At 40.3% G+C, this 15,733-nt stretch overlaps 2 protein-coding genes across 6 annotated transcripts in view; one reads left to right on the plus strand and one right to left on the minus strand.

Moving 5' to 3' along the window:
* The window catches only part of UMAD1 (UBAP1-MVB12-associated (UMA) domain containing 1), a 71,503-nt gene extending 61,686 nt beyond the window's left edge, over positions 1-9,817 (minus strand). Inside the window, exons 1-2 of one of the 3 annotated variants that reach the window (XM_031614443.2) lie at positions 9,701-9,817; positions 3,975-4,087 (exon numbers count right to left, since the gene is read on the minus strand). In XM_031614443.2, the coding sequence (XP_031470303.1) occupies positions 3,975-4,056 (82 nt within the window). In that variant the 5' untranslated portion in view covers positions 4,057-4,087; positions 9,701-9,817. The other 2 variants (XM_090142759.1, XM_090142758.1) reach the window with 2 other exon arrangements.
* Positions 9,818-9,852: 35 nt separating this feature from the next.
* On the plus strand, positions 9,853-14,081 carry RPA3 (replication protein A3). 3 transcript variants are annotated; one of them, XM_031614445.2, is made up of 5 exons: positions 9,856-10,015; positions 10,189-10,263; positions 12,010-12,118; positions 12,607-12,707; positions 13,869-14,079. In XM_031614445.2, exons 1-4 carry the CDS (start codon positions 9,917-9,919, stop codon positions 12,687-12,689), a joined length of 366 nt encoding a protein of 121 aa, XP_031470305.1. In that variant the 5' UTR covers positions 9,856-9,916; the 3' UTR covers positions 12,690-12,707; positions 13,869-14,079. The 3 variants fall into 3 exon arrangements, with proteins under 3 accessions (XP_031470306.1, XP_031470305.1, XP_031470304.1); XM_031614446.2 differs by lacking the exon at positions 12,607-12,707 and having other exon boundaries at positions 9,853-10,015; positions 13,869-14,081; XM_031614444.2 differs by lacking the exon at positions 13,869-14,079 and having other exon boundaries at positions 12,607-13,161.
* Positions 14,082-15,733: the final 1,652 nt, after the last annotated feature.

A 15,733-nucleotide genomic window follows, 5' to 3' on the forward strand; every position in this document is an offset into this window, starting at 1 on the left:
TTGCTCGACTTTCTGTGCATCTGTGTGTGTGGGCATATGAAGGAGACAGAGAAAAGCACTAGAACTACAAGATACAAGAGAAATCACCATCTAGCGGTACTACTGAAAAATGCAGTTTGTTTTTGTTTAAAATTAGTACCCAAGAGGATTAGTTTGACTTCATTACTGAATGAAGGGTAGCCATTACCTCCTTATGCAACTAAAGATCAGTAACAGGATAGGTCTGTTTCTTCTCTTTCTGAATTCTCCCACTCCCTTTTCAGTCAACTCTGACTGAAAAATTCAGTGCCCAGATGAGCAACCATCTCTTTTTTTCTGCAGAGAATGCAGAAAGCAGTGATTTGAAAAACAGGCTGCTTAATATAATCAACACACTCTCCTCAACAGTATTAATATAGCATGGCATGCACCAAAACATTTACTTACATTGGCATAGGTTAATACATATATTCTTTAGAAAAAAAAGTGTATATATATATATATATATATTATATATTTTAGATTTCCCCAAAAATCTCAGATTGTCACAAAGTTAACATTAATTATTTTCAAACCTTCACAAGAAAATGAAATGGAGCTTGCTTATTGGAAAACTGCAGGGTTGGAAATAGCTATGCAAACACTAACTCTAAATGCAAAAAAAAAACAAAAAAGCAAAAAAACAAATAAAAACCCTTAAACCCATCAATGCAGAAAATAAACGGACACTGAAACCTTCTTTTCTTCAATGGGCACTAAGCCTTGTGTATTTCTTAAATGCAACAGCATATTATTTTAAAATACTGCAGCATTCCAGTCTTCGTTACTAGCACCACTAGAAGCTTCTTAAATATTAATGGCATGACAGTGTAAAGGATTCTACTACAGATTACTATCAAGTCACAGAAAAAACAGCAGCAGCAACACTGAGGTCTTACACATCTCTTGGTGCATTTCCCCTTTGAGGTACATGCATGCACGAGAGAAAACAAACAGCTATTTGAATTGCAGTAATAAAGCAATAGGGATGCAGTCCTTTGATTTAGAAGGGTCAGTACATCATATTTCCTTTTTAAAACAGACTTAATTCTTGAAGATTTTAAAACTGCAAATTTATCTCAGAAGCAAACATTTAAAAAGTTCTTCAAAATATACAGACGTATATTATTGACATTACCATATAAACAGTATTTTACTTGTTATGTACTTACATATCAGGAAACAACTAGGTGTACTTTAATTCATGACACAATTTATCCAGTTCTTCTACAACAGAAAGCACCCCAAAGTATATTTGTATGTGTAATACATTAATGGGAACACAGAAATGGACGGTGGGGGGAACAATACACGAACTGCTCTTCAGAAAAACAAAGCCAAGATTTCCAAAACTAAAGTTGACTGGTGCTGATCATTTGACTTTTTCATATCTTCATCACAGAACACTTCCTGATTAAGCCTGTTAAAGCTGAGCTGGGTCACTGCCACTAGACCTGCTCTGCTTTCCTTACTCACGCAGCATAGGACAGTGCCCCTCAGTGCTGAGGTCTCTGCCTCGGCCTGTCTGCCCTCACATCACCTTCCCTCCCCTGCAGGTTCACCTGCCTTGGGGTGCAGCTGCCCTTCCTGCTCCTGCACACCTGGCTTATTTCAAATTTTGCTGGAAGAATAATCAAGACCTTGCACATCAGCATCTTAAAATATACCTGAAAACAAAACGAACATTGAACAGTAGTTTTGGTAGAGCACATACAGGGCTCCATCCAGAACCACCCAAAATTCAAACCATATCTCTGAGAACAATGTTTGCAGAGTTTCTGTTGCTCACCAAAAATACATGAAAACAGCACTGCTGCCTCAATTTTTCAATTCCTGATTTTTGACAAAAATTAAAACTACAGATCACATCTTTGTTAACTGATGGGAGATTTTTAACTGTGTTCAAAACCAACACACTAGCATTAATGTGTCTTCTTCCACACAGCTACCAAGAATAATCAAAATGGATGGTAGACTGGAATTCATTTTGCAAATAAGTTGTAATTTGATTATTTCTTGATAGGTCTCTCTGAGACTTTTAGCAGGGTTCCTGAAGGCCCTCATTAACGGTGCATGGTATGAAAAACCTTGAAAAGGATTTGTGACAGGCAAGCTTCTTCTGACTACAACAGTGGAAATCAAAAGTAAGCATTCTCTGAAGATGTGTTTTTTTCCTCTTCTTTTTTCTCCATGAAAGAGAAGCAAAATGCTTCCTCCCTTCTCCAAGGAGTATTAGTGAACAAGGTTGTCATTTTTTTTTCTCCTATATGCTTCAAATGAAAGACTGGGTTTAGAAACCAACCTGAATCACACAACATTTAGCTCTGATCTCCTTTTAAGACTGTTTGTTCACTGCCTAAGGCAGTATTCACACTTATAACCTGACGATGCAGTCATAAGAACAGCTTTCCTATAATTACTACTTCAGTACTGATGTTCCAGAATGCTTTACATCTCATTTTTAAAAGTTTCAATACCTCCCATCCAAGCAATAAAAAACAAACTAGGAGAATAACTATTCCTAGACAAAATTTCTACGTAAGTATCTACTAACCTATAATTCTCCAAGACAATATGCTATCTCATCACAGCCTGCAAAATTAACTGCTATCCAAGAAAAAGAAAAAAGTAAATAGAAATAACAGAAGACTCAAGCATACTTGATAATTCTTCTCTCTTTAAGAGATTACTTTAATACAGATTTATAGGAATAAAGTTTGAGTAGCACTGAGCAAAGTATTTCAAGAAAAAGGAATGAAGCCAAGTTAAATACAGAATTGGGGTGAACAGTTGTGGCAGATAAGCCTTTATGTGCAGAGCTCTCTTTCTGTCGCAGAATTTGAAACTCTGGTCTCCAAGCTTTTGGGAGATGATTCTGGTCTCTCCTTTAACCTTTCCACAATGCAAGTGCTGGAATTATGTAATGTAGTCATCAAAACCAAGGTGAGTAGTCAAGTCCGTATGAAGAAAATCCAGTAGAAGACAACTGTTCAACATGACAACAGTCACATATGTGAAACTGGATCTATTTTAACAATTGGTAGCTAGTTGTGGCTACTTGTTTTAAGAACATCAGTAAGTTATCCTAAGAATAAGCTCTAGTGGTCTCACATTGTTAGATTTTGATAACTCAGAGGCTTTCCTCACTTCAGAATGCTCAAATACCACTTACATAGATTCCTATAAGATTCCTGAAAAGAACTCAGTTAATCAAAGCAGCAGAAATTGAACACTGATGATGACAGTTTTACAAGGAGAAAAATACAAATTTTCAGAAGAGGAAGAAGAAAAGGATCAGTTACGGCATTACAGCAATAAATTCTGTTTCTCCTGTGTGCTTGAGCCATCCTACAGAACTGTGACAGAACTTACTTAATGGTGTAGATTTAGCCTGGCTACAGGCAAATACACTTCAGATTAAGTTCTGAATAATAGAAAGATTTTGAAAATCCTAAACTGCTTAGTTTTCATCAAACTAGTCAAAAGTTGCGTTCTGAATCAGAACATTACATTCACTGTGTAGCTGGCAATACAAAGACACATCTTGCCTTCTAGTACAAAAAGACTTTGGGGATAACATTAGAAGGAGTGAAGCTAACAGCTGTAACAAGATATTCTCTCTGCAACTCTAACCATAAAGTTAAAAGCAGTAACTGAGGTTTCTTGTTCTGAAAAGAAATAATGTTTCATTGTTTAAAACATGAGGGGAAAATAAGAAATTGTATTTTCCATGATCTTGAAGAAGAATTTTTACCTATTCAAAAAAAAAACAATGTGAAGAAATAAAGCTTTAGCTACTTAGTCTGTAATAGTGCAGGCTTACTTGTGGATAAGCAAGAATTCTGAGTAATTTTTGTTATGGCTTCTTTTAACTCTTTTCTCTTAGTCTAAGCATTTCAAAGACCTTTTTACATTCAAAGATGACAAGAATCATGATACACAGAAACATCACTTACCCACAATAACAAATCCATCTGCTTCTCTCTCTTGCACTGTAATTTTCTTTGAATCTTGACCTTTTCGGAAGAAGCTGAACATAGTCTCTTTTTCTCTTCTTCTAGCTTGTTATCTAAAATGAAGACAATTTATGTTAAATACAAGACAGTAGAATTTAGCATAAAAAGTTCATACCACCCCAAATACCAAATACATGATATTACAGCTAGATCTTTATTACCAGATTTGAAATATCAGGCATTAGCACATCAGAGTTCCTTGTTGGTATAGCAATTCACTTCAATAGGCAAAAAGGGTTTTTTGTGAAGAATGGAATAAAACCATTTAAAACAGACAAATAACTTATCTTTCTAATGGAAAATGAAAGAAGAGAACTCTCTTTAGCATTTATTAAACACCTTTCCATATTCTTTTGCATTTTTGAATTGTTGTTACACAAATTTTCCTACCAGAGTTGGTTCTCAAGGTTTTAAAACCTAATGCACAAAACATGATCCTACAGGAAAAGTAGTTCTATAAAGTAGCAGTACTTGAATGAAGCAAATTACACTATATTAAGAGTCTGTGCATCAATTATAAAAGTGCAAATAAAAAAATAAAAACACATACAATAATAGCATAGCATCCATTTTCATTTTTCCAGTTCATACCCTTACATACAGCTTAATACTTGGGAATATTCCCGTAAAAGAAACCACAATACAATCAAGCAGCTTCATAACAATAAGCCATTCTGATGATAAGAACCTTCCAAACAGACTGTAACTACGACTTCACATGAGCTGGAACAAAACAGGTAAAGCATAACATTAATGGGATAATTGCAGCTGTAAATGATTGTGCTCAGTATCTCTCTCAGGAAAGAAAGATTTGAAGCAATTTTAATAGCTTAAAGAGGACAAACTCATCTGGAAAAGCCTCACAAGCATTAGTCAAAAGCTAGCCAGATGGGCCAGCCATGAAGCACAGTGTATATTTGGATTAACCAAAAAACATCCTACATAAATTATCTAATTATTCTGAACATTTAAGATGTAGGATCATTCCTTAAAATAAATAAATAGAACAAAAAGTTATAAGAAAAGCTTCATTAGCAAGTCCCACTCTAGCAAAAACTGAACAACAGAACCAACATTAAGTATGTATTTACAGGTTTGGCTTATTTAGTGGACTATCAGTACAGCATCACTTTGTTTTCTACACAACATACACTACCAAACACAAAAACAAACTCTCACTGCCTCCTCCAGCAACAGCAGCTCCCATCTATAGAGCTGTTGCAATGGAAGAGGAAAGCAGCACCAGCCCAACATCTGCTCACCTCCAGTTCCCTGAGAAGTGCCCGAGTGCCAAAGTGGCACCCTGGGCAATGCCGAGCCACACAGCAGTGTGTAATGGACTGGCTATGAAGTGTTGCATCAAATAGAAGTGAAGGTAAAGAGAGGTGCATAAAGCTTTTCGCTACTGAAATACCAATACAAAATTGGTAAAGTCAAACAATGCAATTTTGAATCCGAAGCAGAGTTTGAGGAATTGAATCCTGACTTATTTTGAAGATATGCTCAGAGAAGGGGCTGACAATCCAATAGCAATACGTAAATCCTAATATATACACCCAGGAAGAGTCAAGTCTAAAGAAAAGAGCTATACTCTAGTGATAATATTATTTTACGCTAAATGTAAATAAAAAGTGAAATTATGAGTGAAATACAGGAAACTACAATGGTAACATTTATATTTTAAAATAATTTTAAAAAAGGATTAATTATTTGCCCAAATTACTCCCTTCCCACCCAAGTATTTGTGACCCCATAAGCAAGACTCGTTGTGCCCTACCCAGTGACCTACAGTAATTTTCTTCACAACCATCCCTGACTATTCACCACGTATGAACTGGCCCCCGCTCTGCTGTTACAAGCATATCAAATCCTTCCACAGAGCAGAGCATACAGAGTCTTTTATGAAACATAAGCATTGGCTTTCAACAACGGTATATAAATAGAACGTGGTCAAAACCAGCAATGATTCAAAGCGTGGAGTGATACCTCTGAATGAAACTCAGAGCAGCCTAGAGGCCGGCCAGCTACTGCTGGCTTATGCTGACGCAGTGGAATTTCTATCAGTCAAATAAACCACACTGGTGCATGCAAGAACACCCCAAGCCAACCAGCCTCAGGTATGCAGCCATGCAAAAAATGAATGTTACTTATGCGCACTTTATTCTTCTGTGTGCGTTTCCTTATCTTAGTGTGTGAAATACTGGCATTCCAGTCCAATGGAGATTACACAGCAGAATTTGCACCCCCTAATTGCCTCCTTTCCCCCACACCCAGGCTCAACACATGGCGCCAGCAGCATGTTCCTTTTTTTGGCCCTTAGGGAATAAGTCTTCTCCTGCTACCAATTAGGGCCGTCAGCCCCATAGCTCAAGCGGTAAAAACCTGTGCTGCAATGCTCAGGAGTCAGATTTCTGCTCCAGTGATGTATGAAGGAGAGGCAGTTGTGGAACAGTTTTAAAACGCAATTTTACCTTCTTTCCAAGCACACAACAACAAGAAGTGAAATCTACTCGATGTGTAAAATCTCACAGGTAGCTTTGGTAGACGCTCCGATTGCAGGCAGCCACTCCAAGGTGCCAGAGGCGCAGTTGCTGCATTCCCTTCTTTTTCCTCTCTGATATCTGCATTATTTTACAGTTTTCAGTTCTTCAAAACAGTGATCTCCTTTCACTATTACTCACACAATGTAAAGCATCTTACTAAGTGCATACATCTACACAATAGTGTTGTGCAGGAAAATATGAGCTTATCAGCTTTTAAACTCTGCACACATAAACATCAGTGCTTTAAAACAAACAAACAAGACTGGAGGCATTTCAATTCAGAGAAAATGAGCAGTAACTACAATTTTATATAGCCAAATTAGCTTTACAAGCACTTTCACAGCCTGGATTTTTTCCCCTGGCGCTGACAGAAGGCAAACCTTTTCTGAGTATCCCATTTTTTGTTTCAGGTAAACCTGTAATGCCCTCAGGTCTGCACCAACGACTTCCCTTTTTTCAGCCTCTATCCTCAACACAAAGATTAACTTTAAATAAAAGCTTAAAAAAAAAAAAGAAAGAAAGAAAGAAAGAAGAGACAAAAAGCAGAGGCATATAAAGTGAGGCATATATATAGGAAAAAGATGGGCAGCACTGCGATATCCGCGATCTTTGCTCTCTTCAGAATTTTATCAACTGTGGTACTTCAAAAGCGAACATAAATCTCTCCAGCAATATGAAACGCAGACGTGAAGTTTCCTGAATTACATGTTAAAAACAGAACAAAGAAACACTGAGCTGAATGAAAACACGCGCGTGTTCTTGAAGATAAGAGCACAGTTTAAGCACTTGCAGAGTCAGGCTGAGTCTTACTACTTGTAGATAAGATGAGGCTTCATTTCACAAAAGCTGAGAACAACCAATTTCAGCACAAATTTAATTTCAGAGTAAAAAAAAAAATCACGTTTGATGTTTGGGAATTTGGATGTGTGGTCACATGAATTAGAGAGAAAAACACATGACATCTTTGCTTTTAAAAAGCTATCAGCACAAAATCAGAGACAACACACCCACTATTCAGAGAGTGCCACATTCCTTGCAGTAATGCCTCCAGTATAGCACACCACTTTCCTTTCCAGATGGGTTTAATTTTATTTCTATAGGAAACCTGAAAATTAAATTCACTGCCTAGAGATAAAAATCTCCCTTGGAGGGAATATGCAATTCCCTTCTCCTCATGTTTCTCCCTCCACAGAAAAGGGGACATAATTTTTCCTTTCTCCAGTCTCAATTGTTGGTAGTTAAAAAAATAACTCTTTTGGCACTGCTTCAGTCATTAGCAAGTAATAAACTGTGAACTACAGCAATTCTGTGAGATTGTAAGAAATATTTTGTCTTTATGTGAGGCTCTGAGATCAAGCACGGCACTGGGCAATGATGAGTTACAGAGCTGCACGCTGGGGTTAATGTATTCCTGGTGCACTTTGTCAGTCTACTTTGACAAGAGATATGGGAGACCTTTGAGCCAAACCAATACATTACATCCAATAGGATTTTTGTATATGTAAGGATCCTAACCTATTTAGCACTACTTTTTAGCATTTTCCTGCATGTTCACAAGTAACATGAGAAGAAAGATAATTTAATGATTAAAAAAAACAAACGCTTGGGAATACAGCAAAGCAAAACTGTGATGAAAATACTGGTACTTAGATAAATGATGAATGAGGTCAGAAAAGATACAAAGACTGATTTCAAAGAAAGAACCAGAATAATTTCAAATCCAGCTGCCTAAGCTGTAGAACCAACAGAAAGAGAAAACAAGAAGGCATCAGAGAAGTTCTCTCATCTATATGAGCATTTGCTGTGATTGACCACTAAATTAGCAACAAGAAAATGAGCAACGTGTTCACAGCCCTGTATAACATGAAACCAACTAATCCAGAGTCAAGAATGCACATGTTAAAAAGATTTCCCTGTGACATTAAAAGAATTTGAAATCTTCTGGCCCAATAAAGGTTTGTGCAAGAAGAGAAGAAGAAAAAAAAAGCCACAATAAATCATTTCTTTACCTGCTACTAACTCTAGTCACACTCCTTTTGTTTATGGATTTCATGAAGACAGGTGTCAAGAGAAACACAAATACAGAAATGGGATATACATTTCCTAACATGCTGAAAAAGACATTATATATATATATATTTATTGACATAGTTCTAACAGAGGAATTATGTGAATTACTCAATGCCAATGCAACCTCAGCAACCCTCATATAAAAACACACAAGGAATTGTGGAATCACAAACAACCACCACGATTAAGATGACAAACAGAAATCAGTGGTGAACTAGGTATAATCAAATTGCTGGCAACAATCAAAACACTCAGGAAAGCAGCAGATAACACAGAAAGCTAGGCTTTCATCAGATGCAATGCCTAACTTCCTGAAAGGCAACATCTTTCTCTGCAAACTCTAACAGCAAACTTCCATTGGCAACTGAGGGCAACAGAGATGTAATGCTACTGATAACCGTGCATAAGGTCACACTGATGCTCCAACCGGACACAACAGCCCCAGGAGCAGCGCTGCCGCGCCCTGTGCTACCTTCGTGAGACGTCTCCTTCACAGCTCTGTAGAGATGCTGACGTGACAAGAACCTCTGGCAGTATTAACCGCCGAGAGGTGAGCAGCTGAGCGACCCTGAGAAGATGACAGCACTGAGGACGGCGCTTTGGGAAAGGAAATTAGAAGGACGTTCTACACACCGAAGACATTCCCAGAGCACAGCCCGCCGCGGCAGCGGTGCACGGGGGGAGCCCTGGCGCCAACTCCGCCTCGCGTCAGTCAGTCGTTCAGTCAGTCGGCGCCGCACAGCACGCCGTTCCCCGGGACAAGGAGAAGCGGTGTGATTGCGCAGCGCTCGGGCAGAGCAGCGGGACAGGCACGCGGCGCGCACGCTCCCTGCAAAGCGAGCGGAGGGCTGCCGGCGGGGGAGCGGGAAACAGAAAGGGGTCAGGCGACAGCGCGGACATCGACAAGAACTGTAAGGCTCGGGCCGCGGCGAGCAGGCCACCGGGAGGACGAACAGCCCCACAGCTTCCCTACCGCCTTCCCCAGGGCTCGGCCCTTTTCCCGCCGCCGCCGCCTCCCCGCTACCGTCACCGCCTCAGCCCTCAGTCACCCACCAGCCCGCCGCCGCCGCTCGTCGCTTCCGGCTCCGTGAGGCGACGCCGCCGCCCTCACCCCCCCCAGCTTCAGGAGACGGCCGCGGCGCGCTCCCATGACGTCATAGCAAAGCGCCGAGCCGATTGGCTGGCGGCGGGAAAGCCCCGCCCCGCCGCCGTCCCGTTGCCAAGGATAACGGGGCGACTCCGGCGCAGCGCGGGAAGGACGCCGGCGCCATGGGCGACGTGCACGAGGCGCCGCGGCCGCGCATCGCCGCCGCGCAGCTGGCGCAGCACATCGGGCGGCCCGTCTGCTTCGTGGGGCGCGTCGAGAAGGTCCGTACGCAGCCTTTCCCTCTCCCCCGCCCTCGGAGGCTCTCGGGAAGCGCCGCTGCCCCTCCGCCGTCGGTGCGGCCTTGCCCGGGGCTGCAGCCTCCCCGCGGGCCGAGGCCCGTCCGCCCGCTCTCCTTTCGGCCGCTGCTGAGCGCACGGCGTCGTTTGTTTTGTAGATTCACCCGACGGGGAAACTTATAGTTCTGTCGGACGGGGAAGGCTGCAACGCGACGGTGGAGCTGAGCGAACCTGTAAGTAAGCGACTGCGTTGTTGGGAATTTTTGGCTGCTGTGCAGACAGGCTTCGTTCCCCCCTTCCAGACACATCCCTGGTTGGCTACTAAGGCTTGCCCTGTTCGCTGCTTGTAGCGTGGTGTCTTTTGCTACGTGTCTTATCTTACTTTTCCTTTCACTTTTTTCCTTCATCACTTTACTGACCGTTTTCCTGCCCCTAACAGAATGCTTCATAGAATCATAGAATGGCCTGGGTTGAAAAAGACCTCAAAGATCATCTCGTTTCCACCCCCCTGCTATGTGCAGGGTCACCAACCACCAGACTAGGCTGCCTAGAGCCATATCCAGCCTGGCCTTGAATGCCTCCAGGGATGGGGCATCCACAACCTCCTTGGGCAACCTGTTCCAGTGCATCACCACCCTAACCATCCTATGGTTTGTGAGACTGATCCAAAAAAAACCCTTAAGAATATGTTGTTCTTAAGAGTCCATTAAATGGACATTTCATGTGCAGCAACCCTGCTTCCTTTGTAACCAAGTACCAGTAAAGGAGTAACTCCCAGGCATTCTCTCTCTCTTTTTTTTTTTGTTTTGCTTTGTTTTGTTTTTTTTTGCCTCTGAGGTATGTTGTAATTAAAGGATTACTGTAGTTGTGACACCTCCTGATGACAAATGCTATAGTTTAGTTGAGGGTGGCAGCAGTGTTTCCATCTTTTCCTCTGAATGACTTGTTAAATACAGGCAAATCTGACTGCATTGCTGTGAAATAATTGCACTGATACTCTGACTTATAAGAACTGAGTCTCATTCGTGTAAAATGCAATCTGGAGAAGAGTTTGGTCTTATAAATATGAAACCGTGTTCATTTCCAAACTGCAAGAAAATGTCTTTCCTGCAGGTACTTCCCTGTATCTTAACTCTTACTTGAGCTCCTGAAAAGGTTTCCAGTGTTGAGCTGTTGCAACTTTGGACGTCAGTATCTCACCAATGATTCTCTGACTTTCCATGATAGAGTAAATAGGTGAATGTCATAAATGCATAGCTGGATGCTGGGCATTTCAGTCTGTGCTGTGTAAGTGTAAAAGGAAGAAACAGGTGTGCTTAGAAAGATCATGCAAGAGTCAGACACTGGAAGGGTATTACTGAAATACTACCACAGTCTTCAAATGAATATACTAAAATCAAAGAGGAAAAGAGAACAAATGATTTTAGGGTAAGATAAAAATTTTTAGCCTTATTTTTTTCCTTATTCAACCAAAGGCTTATTACCTAAGAAATAAATAATTTTGGATGATACCTCCTGAATCTAGAATTACTGGCACTGGTCTCTGGCACGGATGATAATTCCTTCTCTTTTATAGACTTCTATAATTTACAAAGTTTTGAGTGCAGTTCATTCAAATCTGGATTTTAATTGTCTCTGTTGCCCTAGATCAATCTGTTCAGTGTTTAAATGGTACCGTTTCATACACCCTCAAAGCTCTATTTTCCCTCTGCTGTTGCTTTATATCTTTTCTGTGTAGGTACTGAATTGCCTTTACAAAAACTGCAAATCTGTAAGAGGTGCAAAGCTTTTGATTTTTTTTTTTTTTTTCCTGTTGTCTCTTACTTCCTCCCCCCCCCCCCCCCCCAGTACTAATGTATGGCTTGACATAGAACAGAATCAGTTATAATGAACAAACCTTCAGAGAGTGGTTGGAGTGCTGTGCAGCCAAATAGCAGCTAATTTGGTGATGCTAATTTCATTTCTGGTACGTTCTGCAGCTAGATGAAGAGATCTCGGGAATTCTTGAAGTGGTGGGAAGAGTAACAAATCAGGCAACCATCATGTGCATGTCATATGTCCAGTTCAGGGAGGATAAAAGTCCATTTGGTAAGTAAGGATACATGTTATAGCTAATTAATTTTGTGTTCTGAACACTTATTCAGTAAATAAGGAGAGCACCATTATCCCTTCCTGCGGAGAGGATCATTCTTCAAGCTGCCTGATATGGTGCAGAATATATAGACAGACAATGACATTAGGAAATACTGTGTACTGAATCCATTATTTTACTGCCAAACTGTAGGGACTGATCCAAGGCCTGAACTGATCTAGGCCATTGCCATAGGCCCGATTGTTTCCCCAGTCCCAGCTACACAGTTCTTTGTGTGGGATCTTGTGTGATGTCCAGTTCTCCTTGCTTTCTTTTTGAGGGATTATTTTTAGGCCTGCTAATACAGGCAGGCTTGGGAAATTGGAGAGCACATAGGGGATGGAGAACACTCAACTGTATTACTTTAAAATTGGCTGTGCTTTAATGCTGCAATTTACTAGTGGGGAATTGAAGTTAAGCTTTTTCTTTTTTTGCCCTCTTTCAGATCTGGAACTCTACAATGAAGCACTGAAAATTATTCATGAATTCCCTGAATACTTTCCCTTTGGTACTGGGAGGAACAATTAATTATTTTTAGAGCTTCAGGTGTGCAACATTTCCTTGGCTGTCTTGACTGACAGCAGGGTAAGAGTTGCATTAGTTTCCAACGAATATACTAAGAAGATGCTATTACACGTGCCATGTGTGGCCAGTGAAATATATTTTCTTAGAAACTTTTCTTTGAATTAGCTTAGCAAGAAGCAGAACATTTCTGTGGCTATCTTACTGTCTGTATATATTTAACCCTTCTGCATTCATGAGGAATGCTCTCTTGCAGGATTTGACTTGCTAGAAATTGACGTTTTATAGGCATCTTTTCCACTGTCCACAGAGGTCCCAGGATACTTAACAAAAAACTCATACTGAAGATGTTTGGTAGGGTTTTAATGTAAAGATATTTTAAAATTTCTTTTGATATAAATTTATTGAATGTGGTGGGGAAAGATTTATTTTGCATCTTGATAATGGTCACTTCTCCAATAAATATGACTACGTTCAATTACTTGTGGTAGTATTATATCTATCTAGTGCTATTTCCAATGGTACATGGTGATTCCTATTCCATTTTATCTAACACAAGTCATTTAATTTTAACAATATGGAGCACAAGGTATTTGTCTTTTGCACTGATGTTAAACAGTTGAGAGATTTAAATGTCTGATTAGGCTTGGTAACTCAATCATGCTTGAAATCCCCATCACAATCTTCATTCTTGGTGGGGGTCAAGGCAGAAGTACCAGGATGCTGCTGGAATGTTACAATGACTTTACTCAGATAATATTCCCCACAGTCCAGGGGGAATCTTATTCTGTTATAATCCAGGCTATTTAACATCACATGGCAGAACTCTTACACCTCTTCACATAACACAGATTTAAATCTAACTTCTGAAATATCTTCTGTGAATTAATAAAACAGGTAGAAAGCATTTTAAATAATTTTGTGTGTGATTCCATGTTCACTAGCCTTTTCTGGTTGCAGTTTTTATAGCTGGATTAATATCTTATTCAGATTGCTAGTACTGTGCTTATTTTTATGAATATCTCCATTTTTAATGAAAGAATGTTTTAAAGCGTCCTTATTTACCAACATTACCACAAACTACAGCACTGCTCTGATTGTTACAGATCATAAGTGAATTAGTTCTTCCACTTGAGTGGCCGAGCAAGTTAATCAGGTGCTCTATTTTCTTCCCTCTCTGCTTAGAAGCTGGACAGTGACAGGAGAGGAGGGAGAAGGACCTGAGAAGTATGAGTCAGTCTCGTACTGTAAACCTGAACAAGAAGGTCCCTATGGCATGATACCATACTCTGCTTTATATGCTATAAACTATTACTGCTTTATATACTATTACTACTGTATTTTAGCAAATAATAATCAAAATTAAATGTCAGTGCCAACAACTACAAGCTTGTTTTACTGGCATTTAACTCTAGAATTATTCTACCTTAGAAAAAATCTATTTTGTGCATGTATATATATTGTAAAACATTACAAGCAAATAGTTCTTTACGAGGTTATCTAAGCCCAATAAAATGGATTCCACCACTAGATGGCTATAGCACTTTACCCCGACAGAGATTATCCTTGTATATAGGAACTTGTGTGTAAATATTTGATCACATCTAAGTGGTAAATGCTAGTTTTCCCATGTCTGCCAAGACTTCTATCCCAGTGCAATGATACTCAGAACAAGCAGCATCAAACTGACTGTGTGGCTTATACTAATAAGGAACTGTAACCTATTCTTGCTATGAAAGAAAAAGTAACGCTCAGGTTCTGTGTGTACTTAAGAGGGCAACAACGAGGGGAAGTGCAAGACATTTCACATATCAAAGAAATAACCATAGGGACTGCATTGCTTCCCCCCCATTTAGAATTTCACTAACTCAGTAAACGTGTGAGAAACTGCCAGGGCTTAGAAACAATAAAGAGAAACATGGGCTTAGTGGGTAACTCATGAAAGGGGAATCACAAGGGCAACCAAACCATAAACACCAAGGGAGAATATCAGATCAGCAAAACTGGAGCATGTTTTTCCCTGTTATGGCTAAGAAGTATTTGAAGTATTCTTCCTAACTTCAGCCAAGGGATACATTATACTATCTCACTGCCTTTTTCTCCTGGAACATCTAGTGTAGTTGGCAGGATCCTAGTCTGAGTAAGCATAATTGAAAAAAATGGATTTGAGTATAGAAGGGATGGCTGTTGAGTTCCCCGGGGAACACAAATTGGACAAGAGCTGTTGGAAATGCAGAGTAGGGGGGTGAGCAGCTCCCACACTGGGCTCCCTTTGGATACAGTGGAAAAGTGAAGTGAACCATGGAATTGTTTGAGTTGGAAGGAGCCCTTAAAGGTCACCTAGTCCAACTCCAGGGACATGGCACAGCTCAATCAGATTGCTCAGAGCCCCATCCAGCCTGACCCTGAATGACTCCAGGGACAGGGCATCCACCACCTCTCCAGGCAACATCTATCAGTACCTCACCACTCTTATTTTTTTTTTCTTTATATCCAAGCCTTGTCAGAGGTGTCTCCCTCTTTGCCTCATGGTCTTGGCCTGAGCTATACCACCTGGATTGCCTGTGCCTCTCAGTGACCAAAGTTGCTGATGTGAATGCCAGCCTGACCTCAGACCTGCCTCATCACTGTGACTTGTCTGGGGAGCGCTAGACACTTGGATGATGTTAATCTCTGTCACCAGGCTTGCTCTGCTCTTCTTGCTCAGGCAGCACAGGAGGGCAGTGACCCTTGTAGGTGACAGATACCATAAAATACTCAAGTCAGTTTGTGCTCATTTGCAAGCCTCTAGTGCAGAAGATGAGAAAGTGCTTGCTCTTAATCACATACTATGAAATGAAAATAATGAAATGTCGTCAGCATGAACCATAAGTTCAAAAAGGAGTTTTGGCATGCGAAGCCACCTTCAACTGTTTAAATAATAGAGTCAAGAAGACAGCAGAAAATAGTAAATGTGAATGTTATCTGCAGATAATGAAATGTCTGCAGCTATACATACAGATCACCTCACCAAATCACAGCTGTACTAATTAAGAAGCAAAACAAGAAAA

This window comes from Phasianus colchicus, chromosome 6 (genome assembly GCF_987193195.1).
Source record: "Phasianus colchicus chromosome 6, bPhaCol1.hap1.1, whole genome shotgun sequence".
NCBI classification, from domain to species: domain Eukaryota; kingdom Metazoa; phylum Chordata; class Aves; order Galliformes; family Phasianidae; genus Phasianus; species Phasianus colchicus.